General features: G+C 54.6%; 1 protein-coding gene across 2 annotated transcripts in view; it reads right to left on the bottom strand.

The window, feature by feature from the left end:
* Positions 1–165: 165 nt before the first annotated feature.
* NMT1 (N-myristoyltransferase 1) overlaps positions 166–16,599 on the bottom strand; it is a 41,256-nt gene continuing 24,822 nt past the window's right edge. For both annotated transcript variants that reach the window (XM_089316925.1, XM_002719442.6), the window contains exons 3-12: positions 15,276–15,420; positions 9,372–9,490; positions 8,535–8,626; positions 7,382–7,498; positions 6,525–6,695; positions 5,754–5,862; positions 2,512–2,682; positions 1,834–2,001; positions 1,114–1,251; positions 166–529 (exon numbers count right to left, since the gene is read on the bottom strand). In XM_089316925.1, the coding sequence (XP_089173051.1) occupies positions 509–529; positions 1,114–1,251; positions 1,834–2,001; positions 2,512–2,682; positions 5,754–5,862; positions 6,525–6,695; positions 7,382–7,498; positions 8,535–8,626; positions 9,372–9,490; positions 15,276–15,420 (1,251 nt within the window). In that variant the 3' untranslated portion in view covers positions 166–508. The remainder of the gene's footprint in view (positions 530–1,113; positions 1,252–1,833; positions 2,002–2,511; positions 2,683–5,753; positions 5,863–6,524; positions 6,696–7,381; positions 7,499–8,534; positions 8,627–9,371; positions 9,491–15,275; positions 15,421–16,599) is intronic.

Below are 16,599 nucleotides of genomic sequence, written 5' to 3'. Positions count from 1 at the left end.
TGCTCCCTAAGACGTCACTGCCTGCTTGAAGGAGACGGTTAACTGGACCAACATGTCTGCCTGCCACTGTCCTTGGGTTCCAATCGTGAGGAATGATCTGGATTCAGCTTTCCATCAGAGACCAAACATCCTTGTACATTTGGAACATGAAAGATATTTAAAATATTTATATATATAATATATATATATACTTTTATTATTCACCCGTTAACTCCATAATATGCCAATCACGAGCTACTTTTCAGCAGTTACATTCCCTTAATCACGGCTGCACGAGGATGTGAGTAACTGGAAAACAGGGAGACCAGAGACACAGCCAAGATGACATCACGCAGCCTACGCCATGGCAACACAATTGTCAAGTTCGCTGGCGGTTTGGTAAAGCCGGTTCAGTTCTGTTCCCTTAGCCAGGGATTCACGTTTGTGAAAACTGGACCAACAAGTGGTGGGGTTCCATTTCCTGGTTTGACTTCTCAGTGGCTTTATCCAGAATCTCACTGGCGCCTGGTTACTGTAGCACCAGCCCAACCTAGGAGAGCCAACAGGGAGAGGCAGGGCTGAGTGCATGGTGGCCCAAAGAACCTCCCGCTTCCCAGATTGGTCCTGAAGTTCCGGCTGAGCCCACAGAACACCAGCCAGGCCGTGAACAGACTCACACAGAGCCTGGGCCTCTCACTCAACCTCTGTGCCATGGTGTCCCTGTGTGTTAGATCCTTCAAAGCAAGACGGCATTGAGGAAAACCGGGTCCCAGGTAGTGTCCTGCAAATGCTGACCGGACCCAGGCTGGGGCTGCCCTGTGCAGCTGGGGAAGGGTCACACGGGACGAGCGTAGCAGCCCGAGAGGAGAGACACAGACCTAACTTCCTGGCTAACCAAGGGCACCACAACATCCATGGTCTCCTCCGTTCCAGCAGAGGCGGCGGCTCAGCCGGTGGGAAGAGAACCTAGAGACCACTGGAGCCTGCCTCCTCTGCCATCGTCACACCACTTGCTAAGAGGGGACACTGATACGAGGGATGCATAAGGAGCACGTTTTCCTAGGGCTCAAACACCAGGCGACAAGAACCCAGACTGCTGCTGTATCCCAGGCCCCACCTGCATACAGCACCTACCTTCTCCGCCCCCATGCTGGGGCACTTCCAATTGTACAGGTAATACTGCAGGTTGCCGTCCCCTATGCCAAACTTGAGCTTCTCCAGGAAGGTTTTATTCTCCATGAGATCCAGTGCATTGAACACATCAAACCCTTTCTGCACAGCGGTGGGAAGCAACAAGGACAGGTGAGCACAGGTGACGGCTGCCTCACCCTCCTGGCCCCTCTGCTATCCTACATCGTGAAACCGCCCCGGGTGGCCACAAGGGCCATGTTCCTTCAGAGGCTCCAGCTGCTCTGCCAGCGCCAAACTTGGGACAGGCCCTGGGGGCACACACGTGACCGGCGCAGACCTGCCCTGTGGATGCACTCCTCACTGCTGGGGCCCAGAGCGCCCACAGGGCGGGATGGCGTCAGAACCCCAGGGTAAGGGGCCCACACCCTCGTCTCCCCACGCAGAGCCCTCGGCCTGCTCCCACGGGGTGCGCCCAGAGCAGGCCCGGCCAGTGGGGCCCCTCTGTGGCGCCTGCCCGCTAGGCTGAGCTGGAGGAGCGCGAGGCCTTCACTGTCTGGACACGCCTCGCTTCCTGCCCACGTCGGATTCCGGCTGAAAACTGCAGGGCCCTTATCCAGACAGAGCAGGAGGGTGGGGGCAGCGACCTGCGGCGGGCTGTGTTCACAGCCACCCCCCACCCCACAATCTCTCCAGAGCCCTGGGCGCCCCCGGCCCGCGCCTCACCATTTTGGCGAGAACAAGGGCGTCACTCATGAGGTCTAGCAGAGGGGTCTGGGTGTGAACGTTGTAGAAAGAATAAGCAGCTTTGAGACTCTTGTGGGTTGGATGGTTCATGATGGTGGAGGGCAGCGTGTAAAAGCTCAGGAAGTCCGTCACCTCACCGTTCGCGCTCTGAGGGGAAGACCAGAGGAAAAGGCAGGGTCACGCGCACAGCGTGGCAGTGCAGCCCGGGAACAAAACCACTCCTGTTACCGCCCCTCCAGCCGAACGGGTGGAAACTGAAACGGGATACGCAGGGGCGGGAAGCGCTCTGGCTAAGGCTGAGGGCACTCGAGGACAGCCAGGCTGGGCTGCGGGCTTCCACTGCCTGGGCATCACCAGGGCCTCTCCCCGCAGCTCGTGTCCGCGCAGACAGTGCCGCTGGTGTCTGCCAGCCCTGGATTACGCTGGGGCCCGAAGGCAGGCGGGGAAGCGAAGTGAAGGCTTACCTGACTCTAAGGGGCTCGGTGCTCTCTGTTCTGCGTGGTCACAGAGCCAGGCCCAGAGGGCATCTTTTCGGCAAACACGAGTTTAGAGAGGAGCAAACCTGGCAGGCCAAGGAAGTGCGGAGCCAACGGAGCTGCTCCGGGAGGCGCTGCTCTGCGACTGCGCGGGCAGCCCGGAACGCCCCGCCCCACTCACCTCCACCACGAAGGTGTCGATGATGTTCTCCTGGGGGTAGAACCAGTGCTCCACTTCCTCCCGGCTCATGACTGGCGTGAGGTGGAACTGCTTCAAGTAGCGGGTGAGGAGCTGGTGCACTACGGGAATGTCCTTCTTCTCCATTGGTCGCAGACCAGCTGTCTTGGGGGTCTGGAAGGAAGACAGCAGTCAGCATCATCCAGGGCCAGCAGAAGCCGCTGTCCCCGCCGTCGTCCTCAGCCAGTCCTCACTCCCCGCGCAGACCCCTCCGGCCCACATCCTGCCCCTCAGTAGGTTCTGCTCTTGGCTGGCCGGCTGGGCTGGCGTCCAGGTCGGCTGTTGCATCACTCCCATCCAGGCTGCCTTCCTGAGAAAACACTTCCCATCCTGCCACGCCCTTGTTCCAAACTCCCCGCAGCCAGAGCAGGGTCTCTGCCCTCCGGGCCCGCGGGCTGTGCCAGCTGGAACTTGGGGATAGCCCTGTGGCTCTCTAACAGGGCATTTCTGCCCCCCAGGGGACATCTGACAACACCAGAGACATTCTGGTTGTCACAACTAGGGTGGGAGTGCTACTGGTTTCTGGTGAGCAGGAGCCAAGAAAGCTACTAAACAGCCGGCCACGCATGGGACAGTCCTCACGACCAAGTTCCCTGGCCCACAGTGACAACAGGGCCACCACTGGGGGCCTCGCGCCTTCCCGCACAGCACAGGAAGCCTCCCCGGATCGCTCTGCACCTGCGCAGCCTCCTCACGCTGAACTGTGGCTCTCTCTGCTCCAGACACCCCTCATCTCTCAGACAGCACCGTGCCAGCAGCGCCCCTGGCAGGACACTGGTGCCAGCTGAGTTCAGAGAAGCACCCAAGCCCCAAGACTGCATCTAAGCCAGCCTCCAGGCCACAGCTACTTTCTCTTTTTTTTTTTTTTTTGACAGGCAGAGTGGACAGTGAGAGAGACAGAGAGAAAGGTCTTCCTTTTGCCGTTGGTTCACCCTCCAATGGCCGCCACGGCCGGTGCACTACGGCCAGTGTGCTTTGGATCAGCACCGTGCTGATCCAAAGGCAGGAGCCAGGTGCTTCTCCTAGTCTCCCACGGGGTGCAGGGCCCAAGCACTTGGGCCATCCTCCACTGCACTCCCGGGCCACAGCAGAGAGCTGGACTGGAAGAGGGGCAACCGGGACAGAATCCGGTGCCCCGACCAGGACTAGAACCCGGTGTGCCGGCGCCGCAGGTGGAAGATCAGCCTACTGAGGCGCGGCGCCGGCCTACAGCTGCTTTCTTGTAGAGAAATGCTACAGTGGAAGGAAACCACGTGATCCCCGGGAGCAAACACTGCAGCCCAGGCTCGGGCTCACAGAGGGGGGGCTGGCAGCAGGGAGAACAGGGCGGTTCACCGATTCTATGGCTCAGTCACCACCTGACAGCCGCTTCCCAGGGCAGCAGCTGCCTGGAAACCTCGCTTCCCGACCTCCGCTCTCATCCCTTGTGCGCCGTCAGCTCTCCAGGAAACACGGCCTCATGCTGCACGGCAGCTCCCACGCTGCCACCTGAAGTCCTGGGCTGAAAAACGCAGCCATGCTGGGCCCCTCACCCCAATGTGGGGAGACCCTGATAGTCTTTTTTTTTTTGTAATTTTATTTTTTAAAGACTTATTTATTTGAAAGGCAGAGTTACAGAGAGGTAAAGGCAAAGAGAGCAAGAGAGATCTTCCATCCGCTGGTTCACTCCCTAGATGGCCACAACAGCCAGAGCTGAACTTTTTTCTTAGAAAGATTTATTTTATTTATTTGAAAGACAGAGTTAACAAAGAGAGGTAGAGACAGAGAGAGAGGTCTTCCATCTGCTGGTTCACTCCCTAGATGGCCGCAACGGCCAGAGCTGCACAAATCCGAAGCCAGGAGCCAGGAGCTTCTTCTTGGTCTCCCATGCGGGTGCAGGGGCCCTAGGACTTGAGCCATCTTCCACTGCTATCCCAGGCCACAGCAAAGAGCTGGATCAGAAGAGGAGCAGCCGGGACTAGAACCGGCGCCCATGTGGGATGCTGGCGCTTCAGGCCAGGGCGTTAACCCGCTGCACCACAGTGCCAGCCCCATCTCTGGCAGTCTTAAGAACACACTCTGCCTGCCCGCCTAGGACACAGATAAATCTATCTCAATAACCAGAGGCAGAAGACACCCCGCGGTCCCCAGAATCTGCTCTGGGCAGCGTCTGACCACACTGCGGCGGGCTCTCTAGTGCTACAGGGGCCAGCACTGTACAGGTCAGGCTGCCACCTGGGACACCCACATTCCTCATCAGAGCACTGACAGTCTCAGCTGCTCTGCTTCTCACTCAGCCTCCTACTTAATGCACCTGGGAAGACGGCACAAGATGGCCCAAATCTGAGTCCCAGGAGACCCGGATGGCGTTCCTGGCTCCTGACTTCAGACTGGCCCAGCCTTGTCTGTGATGGCCATTCGGGAAGCAAACCAGCAGAAAGATCTCATTCTCTCTCCCTCTCTGTCACCCTACCTTTCAAATAAATAAATAAATAAGGAGACAGGATACTAGCTTCCAGTCCAGCAGCGGATGAGCCTGACTCCAGGCCGGTGAATCAGGCCTGGTTCTGGTGAAGCCGGTGGGCGGCCCTGACCAGCGAGCACTCAGTCCCTGTGGCACACTGCTCAGCACACCGCTGACTGCAGTGCCCAGGAGACAGCAGGGGCTTAAGCAGCTCTACCTGGAGACCCAGGGGCTTTGTTTCTTTGGGAAACCAGGCGAGTGGACACCAGAACAGAACACCGCCTCGCTCTGCAGTGTGCAGTCCTCCAGCACCACGCCTGGCCGGGGGCCTCCCTCAAGCTCAGGCCGCCCTCCTTGCCCTGCCGGGCAGAGGGCCGTGGACACTCGCCCTCTAGCTCACCCATTGGGCTCTGGCACATGGTGCGGAGCAGCTGAGGGGTAACTGGATTCATCTGTTTGTGCTTCATTTTGGCTAAAATTACAGAGTGTGTATTCGCCAGTCTCCTAGCCTATCAACAGACGGCCAAGAAGCCAGCTCAGGAGACCGAGAAAGTCAAACTGAAACAAAGCCCAGGCTGCAGACAACAGACAGAGCAGGACTCTGGGAACTGTGCCTGGTTCACTTGCCTGGTGCCACGGCCTGTACGCCTCCTGCTGCCCCACACTGTCCCTCCCTTCTGGCCGAGCACCAGGTCTCCCAGCCCCTCCCCGGCCCTGGGCGGCGCCCCCGAGCCCCACTGGCCTCAGGCAGTCGGTAGAGCTTCATGGTGCGCTGCATGGTCATGTTCCTGCTCAGGTGGGAGAACTTCACTTCGATCAGCTTCCGGGGGTTTAGGGACCGATGCCAGTACCTGTGGGGACACAGAGGCTTGGACCAGTCCCATTCAGAAGACAGAGTGTTCCACGTGGCCAGCAGGTGGCGTGAGAGACACATCAGGCCCCACTCTGCCAAAGCTGGTCTGGCGCTATAGCCTTGCCCCAGTGAGGGCGGAGCGGCCACAGTTCCTCCTGATGCTCTCTCAAGGTCAAAAGCCACCCCTCCTCCCGCACAGTGGCTGCCTGGGGGAGTGCTTCTCCTTCCTGGAGCTACCCAGAAGCTGCGCCTTGCCCGCCTCCCTGCCCCTCCTCTCATCCCCCGGTGGTTTTAGTTAAAGGTGCCCAGCAGAGGCTGTGCTTGCATCGCACAGGTGTCGGTCAAGCTCTCGGCCAAAGCGCAGCCAGCCATTTAGAACTTCAGGACACTTCCCCCAAAACCCAGCACAGAAACAAAGCCCCTGGCAGATTAACCCCAGGCCCTGACAGCCCCACACGGCAGCAGGCAGCACGGGCCGGGGACGGCTAATCCTTGCTCCCTGCCTGGCTCCTGCAGGTGCCCTACCACCCACCCACCTCACGTAGGGGCTCCTGGGCGCGTCCTGAGCTGGGACGCAGCATTCTGGCTCCCAGTGACATCAACCCCTCAACTCGAGTGGGGCACCGGGCTTTTCAGGACCTCACGAGAAGACGATTTTACCTGCAGGTGCCAACAGGCTTTGGTAACACCACCCCAGCAGTGTAAACAGCTTGGAAAATGCCCTCCAGGTGGACCCGCCGAGTTATCTCGCGGATCAGAACAGGTGCCACTCTCTTGGAGCGCAGCTTCTTGTGGACACACAGGAAGTTGATCTCCACCATCTTCTTCTCTCTGGAGAGAGAAGAAAAGTCCAGGCGACAAGGCTGTTAACAGGGAAGGAAACAGTGACCTTTCAAGGAGGTGGGCCACAGCTGCACGGAGGGGCTTCTGCACAGCTCACTGGGCTCCCTCCCACTACCCCGCAGCCTCCACCAAATAAGAGGCCTGCCTCATCTCATCACAGACCGTTCTCCCAAAGGGAGGTGGGACTCGGGCAAACGCCGCTTTGTGAGGGCACCGGCAGCCGCTCCCTGAGGAACTCCCAAGGGTGGGCCGCAGAGCCCCACTGCAGCACGCGGGAAGCAGCACAGGGAACCTCCCAGAGTAAGCAAGGGGACTCCAGGACTCCTCCAAGAACCCATAGCCTGTAAGTCTGGAAGACAGTGGCAGATGGTTCTGACACTTCCAGGGAAAAGGAAGAGTGGAGGCCAAAGGCCCCAGCACCTCTGAATCTGGGCTGCACTGGCTCCTGCCTACTCCTGAGGCATGATGGGAGCAGGGAGTGAGCCCTCAGAGTGAGCTCAGTTGGCACCCTCCAGCCCAGGTCACAGAAGGGATGGGAACAGCCACCGCTCAGACACATGGGCCCAGGGACGACTTCCTGTTCCCAGGTCCTGGATGCTGTCTCTCTGTGGGACCTGCCTACTTCCTTTCATGGGGGGGATGATGCAGGGAGTACGGTGGGTGCGGGTGCTTACGTGTCATAGATGTGAATGTTGGCTGGGATGGCACTAATGAAACCAACCAGTTTCCGACTTGAGACCACTCGAACCCCACAGTGCCACTGGGGGAGCCAGCCAGGTGGCCGGAGAGCCCTGGAAAAAGAGATAGGGGCTGTGGGCTGTGCCAGGGCTTGTCGTCTGAGCTCCACCACCAAACTTCACTCGGGCCACCACGTGCCTAAGGGGTAACAGCTGGATTTTCTTTAGGGCCAAGCCCTCTTGGACACAAATGGAATCACGACATAGCCATTTCTCATTGCTCAGCCCACTCGGCCTACACAGCTACCCAATCTGAGGCTCTCATACAGAGGGTTTCACGCTGGATTCAGCTTCTTCGTGCTCATTCTGACATCTTGAACCAGATGGGCCTCTTTGGCTCAGGGCCACCTGCGGTGTCCCCGGAGCTCCGCCCTCCACCAGCCTTGCAGGCACCACTGCCCTCTTCTGCTTGCCCCTGCTTCCTCTCCCAACCACTTCATGCAGCCCCTCTCCGTTGCAGCTTCGCGGCTCCACCTTCCTAGATTAGATGCTGCCCAGGCAGGTGGATGGCTCCAGCAGACAGAGCCGTTTTCATGCAACTGAGCGTGCTCAGGAACTGGACAGAAAGGACCCTTCTTTTAAATCTTGGCAGGCCTCATCCCCACCCTATCGTGGGTGATTTCTCCCTTAAAGTCCCCCTCACCCAGTCAGTTCGCCCTAAACAGGGTTTCAGGGGCAGGCATCTGGCTCAGCAACACCTCATACTGCAGTGCCTGGGTTGGAGTCCCAGCGCGGCTCCCAATTCCAGCTTCTTGCTAACATGCACCCTGGAAGGCAGCAGCTGATGGTGCAAGCAGGTGAACCCCTGCCAGGCACGTGGCACGTGGGAGCCCTGGATTCAGTTTCTGCTTCCTGGCTTCGATCTGGCCTAGCCCTGGCCGTCGTGGGCCTTTGGAGAGTGAACCAGCAGATGCGGGCTCTCTGCCTCTCAAAAAACAAACAAAAAAACACTAAGAAAAAAATGTTTCCATCTTAAATTCCACTGAAAGCAAGTCTTCTTTAGATGCATCTGCCACTCAAAGGGAGCTTCCTGGCAGGGAGAAAGCTCTGCCCTGCCCTTCGGAGTCCTAAGAAAGCCCTAACAACTCACCACAGAAGGAATTCCGGAGAGTAGTCAAATCGGAACATGTTGTCATCATCTTCCACATAGTTCTCATTCAGGAGGGTGTACAGTTCCTTCAGCTGCAGAGAAGCAGGGAGCTCACGTGGGCAGGGCACCGGCACGTTTCATCTCACACACCTGTCTTACCCTAGGCATGGCAGGACTCGCTCGGAACAAGCACCTGAGTTCTAACGGGGCAGAGTGGCCGACCAAAGGCCCCTAACTAAGCAAGCATTCCTCATTCCAGTCTATCAACAGCAGACAGCCACTGGGCTCGACTTCTGTGGAAGCGCTCGAAGACAGGACTCTCGGGGCTGGTCGGGAGTAACCACGAGCGCAGTCACTGCCGTCTCCCACCACAGCTGCCTGGCAGCCTCCAGCCCAGAGGCCTTCTGGACTCTTCCACCTTCCTGACTGACTCCATCTGCTGGCCCGAGTTTGCTATTACAGTCTTCTGTTCACATTTTCATCCTTCCTTACAGGGGAACAGATTCCTGAGGTCAAAAGAGGAGGCTCCGAATGGCTGGAGTAAAGAGGAGAGACCCTCGGACAGCCCCAGCCCAACAATCAGGACCGACTAGAGATTAAGACGAGGGAATAAATGGATGAACAACCACAAGATGAATGAAAACCAGGTATCCGATTTGGGGAGTCACAGGGGTTAACTCTCCAGCTGTCAGGAAAGCGCAGTGCTTTACGTGGTGTCCTGGTGCCCTTGAGAGGGGGGGCTGGAGGAAGGCCTGAGGAGACGCCATCTCAATGACTGCAGGACCTGCTGCGACAGTGGGACCCGACGCACACTCAGGCTGTCCTGGGCCTACTCACCACACCGCGGTCCCCTAGGTCCAAGGCATCCCAGGTGAAGCCCTGGGGCAGGGTGTAGGGCTCCTGGCGGATGTTGTCTTTGTCAGGCTCCACAGGGCCGTGGGTGTTGACTACTTCACCTAGAAGGAGAACACAGCCCTGAGCCTCACCCTCTGCCTCCTGGGGGAGGGAACAGGCTCAGCTCAAAAACTGACCACAGGCCTCCTGTCCCAAGGAGCCCCCCATCTGAAGAACATTCTGTGCTTGGCAACTGCAAGCCATCTCTCTGGTTACCCTTGGCCCCTGACCGAGGGCCAATTCATGGCAAAACCTCAGAACAATCATCGGGATCCAAGGCGGCTCGTTCTTTGGAAATCCTTTTAAATCTCCCCGGGGTTACTGAATGACAAACATTTATCTTTACTAACTCGGCTCCCTGCCTCCCGGTCGGTGTAAAGAGCAGGCCCGTGGGTCTGGACGGGTTTATAAGGAACTGCAACAAGGCTGCTTTTGTGTCAACACCGACAACAATGAACTGGGCCCATTCCTGGACCAGACGATGGCTTCCAGGCGCCAGGCTCAATCCTGGCCTGCCAGCCTTGGCTTTCGGCCACGTGGACCAGTTAACTGGGCCGCCAACTCAAGCCCTCACCGTCCAGTCCTGCAAGTGCCTTGAGGCTGAATCACCCAGCCGACACGGTGCTGTCGGGAAGTTACCCTGCGACACGACATCCCCACCCTGAGCAGCAGCGCCTCCTCTGTGGCGGCGCGGGGTGTGCGGGGACGGCTCAGACAGACACAGCCTCACTTCACCCCAAGCTGACCTGGGCTCGCGATAAACTCGGACGAATTCACACTCAGTTCTGTCCCGTGGATTTACTTAGTTTCTACAATTCAGTCACTCACATGCACACTCAGGAGAATGCAATGCGCAGTGCATTTGGAAACTGAGTCTTTGTTCAAAAGGGCCCCACTCCACACAGTGCTCCTAGGACAGCGCTCTGTATACCCTTGGTACTTAATTCAGGCTTTCAGTGACTTCCAGACTCCTGACCCAAACATTTCATTCTAACGTGTAGCAGGCAGCTCCAGACCCTCAGGACAGATCTGTGGGGCAAGCGTGGTGGAGACGGCCACATCAGGCTACAGCTGAAGACTGACCACCCACCCCCTCTCCTCCTTGCTTGACACCAGCTGTGTGGCCCCTGCACCAGGCACTAGGGCACAGCAAGGGAGCAGACCCCAGCCTACCAGACACACACCACCTTCTGGGGAGAGTCAACAAGGGAGTCATTCCCCGTGCGCTAAAGGCCAAACACCGGGAGGGGTGGGCAACCTGGGGGACCGTGGGCAGGGAAGCCGCCTGCTACCAGGACTTCCTGGCTGCATTTTTCATCCCTAGGTAAGAAACTGCCCATGTGGTTTATATTATAAAGTAGCTCTTGTGAATTAGTTTGACTCAATTTGCTTCCAATTCACTGTTACGTATATTCAACATTTTTTAAGTCTACAAGACTGTCAGCCAGAGACCCAGGGAGAGCACCACACTTCTGTTCCTTCTGTCTGTGATCGTTGCCCGCCTTGCACTGAATTTACACCTTTTCCAAAATGCACTGCAGCACCTTTTTCTCCCCAGTGACCTCTGTAGCCAGGAACACTGAGGGTCTTCCCTGTTGTATCACAGTAACATCAAGGCCAACTCTTCTCACTGAGGCTGGTTCCTAGGTCTCCCACGGCCCAGCACTTGCGCTCACTCACTCCTTCATCAAGTGTTCACTGGATCCTAGGATGTGCGAGTCCTGCGGCCACGGCCGGTAAGTAAAACAGACACAGACCCTCACCTTCCCAGACGTCAGAGAGAAATGCGGGGCTGCACAAAGGGCACAGCAAGGACACAGCCAATCAGCTCCAGGACACGATGGAGCAGCAAACAAATGAGGAGGACATTTGGAATTTGTTTTCAAAGAACCCGGAATCTTAAAAGAAACCCCCCGGGGGCCAGAATAGCAGGAAAAGCCTCCACCTGAAAGGCAGTGAGACAGAGTTTCCATCCACTGGGTCATTTTCCAAATGTCTACGATAGACAGGGCTGGGACAGGATGAAGACAGGATCAGGAACGCCATCTGGGTCTCCCACACAAATGGCAGGACCCAACAACTGGAGCCATCACCTGTTGCAGGGTGCACCTTAGCAGGATGCTGAAACTGGCAGTGAAGCTAAGACTCAAACCTAGGCACACTTAGGTGGGCATCCCAAGCAGTGCCAAACCCACCCCTGACCGTTCCCTTTGTGGTTGTTGTTAATGATCTATTTATTTATTTGAAAGGCAGAGTGACAGAGGGGAGAGACAGAGACAAAGAGATCTTCCATCTACTTGTTCACACCCGAAATGGCCCCAATGGTCAGGACTGGTCCAGGCCAAAGCAAGGAGCCCAGAGCTCCATCTGGGTCTCATATAGGTGGCAGGGGCCCAGGAAATTGAGCCACCCTTTGCTGCTTTACTAGGCACATTAGCAGGGAATGGATCAGATGCAGAACAGCCAGGACGCAAATCGATGCTCTGGGCAGAATGTTGGCATGGCATCCCAAATGGGTGCTGGTTCGAGTCCCAGCTGCTCCACTTCCAATCCAGCTCCCTGCTAATGTCCTGGGAAAGAAGCAGAAGATGGCCCAAGTCCCTGGGCCCCTGCACCCATGTGACAGACCTGGAAGAAGCTGCTGGCTCCTGGCATAGGCCTGGCACAGCCCTGGCCATTGTGGCCATTGGGGGGGGGGGGTGTAAACCAGAGGATGGACGATATCCCTGTCTCCCTGTCTCTCCTCTCTAACTCTTTCAAATAAATAAATAAATAAATAAATCTTTAAAACAACAACAACAAACAAACAAACAAACAGAAGGAGGGTGAGAGGGATGGGGGAAGGAGGAAGAGAATACCATAATGCTCTTAGAATTGTATCTATAAATCACACAGAATCTGTTAAAAACTAGTAAAAAAAAATAATAAGAATGGAGGCCAACATTGTGGTGTACTAGGTAAAGCCACTGCCTGTGATGCCAGTATCCCATATGGGTGCCAGCGGCTCCACTTCCAATCCAGTTCTCTGCTAATGGTCTGGGAAAGCAGCAGAAGATGACCCAAGTGTTTGGGCCCTTGCACCCACATGGGAGACCTGAATGAGGTCGCTCCCTAGTTCCTGGCCCTGGCTGTCGCAGCCATCTGCGGAATGAGCTAGAAGATAGAAGGCCTTCCTCTGTCTTTCCCTCTCTCTTTGTAACTTTAGCTTTCAAAATAAATAAATAAATACATCTTTTTTTTTTTTAATTCTAAAAATAAATAGAAGAATGGGGTGGTGGGACTGTGGCCCAGAATCCCATGTGGATGCCGATTTGTGTTCCAGCTCCCTGCTGATGTCCCTGGGAAAGCAGCAGAAAATAGTTCAAGTGCTTGGACCCCTGTACCCATGTGGGAGACCTGGATGAAGCTCCTGGCTTCTGGCTTCAGCCTGGTGCAGCTTTGGCCATTGCAGCCATTTTGGGAGTGAACCAGCAGATGCAAGATCTCTCTCTTTCACTCTCTCTGCCACTGCCCTTCAAATACATAAATAAACAAATCTTTTTTTTTTTAATGGTATGATTTGAAAAGGGGAATGAGAATTTACTTAGGGGAACACACACTCCCTAGTTCCACTCTGACTGTCCTTAAAATAGTGTTATAACACTAGGGAGTGTTATAAAGACAAGCACTTCTATGGCCCAAGTCCTTGGGCCCCTGCACCTGTGTGGGAGACCTGGAAGAAACTCCTGGCTCCTGGCTTCATGTTGGCACAGCTCTAGCCTTTGCGGCCATCTGAGGAATGAACCAGTGGATGGAAGACCTTTCTCTCTCTCTCTCTGCCTCTCTGTAACTCTGCCTTCAAATAAATAAATAAATCTTTAAAAAAGGCACTTCAAATAAATAAATAAATCTTAAAAAAAAAAAAAAAAAGACAAACACTTCTATTTAGAAGACCCTTTAACAGGTGAACTTACGGAAGATTTTCAACCTGTGAAGGAATCTGAAAGGGCCAGCATTACGGCACAGCAGGCTAAGCCATCGGTGCCAGCAGAGTCCCAGCTGCTCTTTCAATCAATTCCGTTAATGCACCTGGGAAAGCAGCAGATGATGGTCCAAGCAGTTGGACCCCTGCCACCACATGGGAGACCAGATGCAGTTCCAGGCTCCTCACTTTGACTTTGGCTGGCTTTCACTGTTGAGGCCATTTGTGGAGTGAACTGGTAGATGGAAAAACTCTCTCCTCTCCCTGCCATGCTGCCTTTCAAATCAATCAATTAATCTTGGGGAAAAAATACCTTTTGCTTTAGTGGAACACAATCTAAACAAAACTCTCCCAAGAAGGCAGGGAGTGCTGTGAACTTAGGATACTTGATATGTATGAATTTTATAATCATCACTGCCCCTGCCCCCACTCCCCACATAAGTGGCAAAAAATTAAGCTAAGGGACTGGGACTGCGGTGCGGCAGCTGCTGCTTTTGACCCCGGAGCCCTATCCTGTCCCAGTGCCAGTCTGGGTCCTGGTGCTCTGCTTCAGTCCAGCTCCCTGCTAATGCACCAGGGAAGGCAATGGAAGATGGCCTGAGTGCTTGGACCCCTGCCACCCATGTGAGAGACCAGGATGGAGTTCCTGGCTCCTGGCTTCTGCCTGGCCTAGACTTGGCTGTTGTGGCCATTTGGGGAGTGAACCAGCAGATGGAAGATCTTTGTCTCTGTCTCTCTCTGCTTCTGCCTCTCTGTCACTCTGCCTTTCAAATACGTAAATGAACCTTTAAAAAGATTACAGCAAGCTGCAGATAGAGGCCAGCATTGTGGTGCAGTGGGTTAAAGCTTCCCATATGGGTGACGGTTTGAGTCTCTCTCTCCTCTAACTCTGCCTTTCAAATAAATAAAATAAATCTTAAAAAAAAAAAAAAAGGGGGCTGCAGATAACACTATTTTAAGGACAGTCAGAGTGGAACTAGGGAGCGACCTCAAGAATGCAACTAACTCATCCCTGGTTAGGTGGGACTTCCTGCAGAGACGGGTCCGAGGGTTGAAGCGACCACTCTTCAGAGCCCACATCCAGAAGCGAGCAAATCTTGCTTCTCCTTCCTGAGGGTGCCAGGCCCTCCTGAGCAGCTGTGTGGCTCCCTGGCAAGGTTTCTGAGAACTGAGGCCTTTCTACACGTACAGGTGAGAAAAGAGGCAAATGGCAAAGCGCTCCCACACCGCGGAGGGGCAGGAGCCTACTCATCGCAGTTCACCTCTTCACCACATCCACCGTCTCTGAAGACTGCAGCCAGGCCACTCGTGCAAATTTCTAATGAAAAACAAAATCAAAACTCCAAAACCCACGTGAAAACTGGCAAGCTGTGTGCAGCCACCACGAAATGCCTCTGTGGGATTTCACTCCCAGGCGGTGTGGTCACTGGGACCTCACCCTAGAACCTGCAATACTCCGACCCAGTGCCCGGCTGGAGGGCACTGCCTGTCCAGGAGGCATGCACTGGCTGAGACATGGGCCAGAGGCCGGGAGTCTGTCCCTTCCAGAACTAAACATCTGCCCAGTGGAGAAAGTATCCCTACAGACCTAAGCAGGACAGACATCTCCACTCATCAGGGCCAATTCACTGTTTTTCTTTGCAGATTTACACTGGATGAAGACGGACTACATGAATCATGACTTGTTCTTAATGTGTACTGCTGTGACGTGGTAAGGCCTCTGAACAGAAGTCTTTTCTATATTGTATTTTAAAGACTACCATCTAAATATAGCCACAAGGCACCCTGGGACGCACGTTCTTTCTCTCACGCTGAGCCTGGAATTCCCATGGCAACAGTGCTCCGGCGTGTTCTCGCCCTCACCTAGGAAGAAAGCACATACGCACCCAGCTTGGGGACAGGCTGTGTATCCCAGAACTGGTAGCTCCGCTTGCTAGCCTCCTCCATGGTTTTGGCAGGTCCCTGGCCCACTGAGAACAGCTCAATGGCCTTCTGTATTTCCTGGATCCTCTCGGCTGGCAAAGAGTTCATCTGGGCGAGAAGAGTTGGGGACAGAAAAGGCCCATTATATGAGTAAGACAGGATTAATGATGAGTCCACGAGTTGAGAGGTACAACTCCAAGAAGGAGTGGGGTTCCTCATACTAATCCCAGAGGCCGTATGTTAGACAACTGGACAAAGTGGCTGACCAGGAGCTATATGATGGGGGCCCTGCCTGGAGGGTTTTTCCCCTTCCCCGCTTCTTACAGTTCTATAGCAAAAGTAACACATGCTCAGTGGAAAATTTCAAACAATGCAGAAATGTAAAAAACATATAGAAAATAAGAACCTAACAATCAATCCCATCCCTCAAATACAATTCTGGTCATCAACAGTCTTAACCTGGGGGATTAAAAAGAGGCAAATATAATTCCAAGCTCTTTTCCATGCAAGTTCCAAACACACTCACTTTTCAAAAACTAAAACTGGATTGTGTATTATTCTACAAATTGCTCTGTAAACACTATATCTTAGCAATCTTTCTAAGTGAAGACACAGAGAACTACCATGATTGTAATTTATATAAACAGAACACATTCCCTGTAGTTCATATACACAGTTTTAAGAGCATAATGATGCTTCCCCCCACCCCCTCCCTCAGACCCATCCATCTAGCAACAGAGTTCACGGTATGCGTGGAGCACAGTATCTTTAGCCGGCCTCCGACTGATAGGCATTTTGGTGGTTTCATTCTTCAGTTTTACAAGCAGCACATTTTCTTGTACATCTATTTTTGTTCACTAGACTATACATTTCTGCAAAACAAAGCTTAAGAGGCTTGATGGGTCAAAAGGCAGGTACATTTGAAAGTATGTATCATCAATTTGCTCTCTAAAAAGAGACCATCAGGGCCTGGTGTCGAGCCAGGGCAAGTTAAGCCACCGACTGAGACTCCCGCGTCCCACTGCGGAGCACCGTTTCGAGCCAGCTACTCCTCCCCCAATCCAGCTTCCTGCTGATGCACCTCAGGTGCAGCAGATGCTGGCTCGAGTACTTGGCTCCTGCTACCCACGAGCAAGACCTGAATGGAGTTCCTGGCTCCTGGCTTCAGCCTAGCACAGTCCCCGATACTGCTGGCATTCTGGGAGTGGATGGGGGATGGAAGTACTCTCTCTCCCTTTCAAATAAATAAAAACAAAAAGAAATAAACTATAGAAAAAAAAGGAAGCA

The sequence above is a fragment of the Oryctolagus cuniculus genome, chromosome 17, assembly GCF_051225735.1.
Source record: "Oryctolagus cuniculus isolate XC-2025 breed Fujian yellow rabbit chromosome 17, ASM5122573v1, whole genome shotgun sequence".
Classification (NCBI taxonomy): Eukaryota; Metazoa; Chordata; class Mammalia; order Lagomorpha; family Leporidae; genus Oryctolagus; species Oryctolagus cuniculus.
Note: the sequence above shows the minus strand (reverse complement) of the source record. Positions and strands in the feature narration are given on the sequence as shown.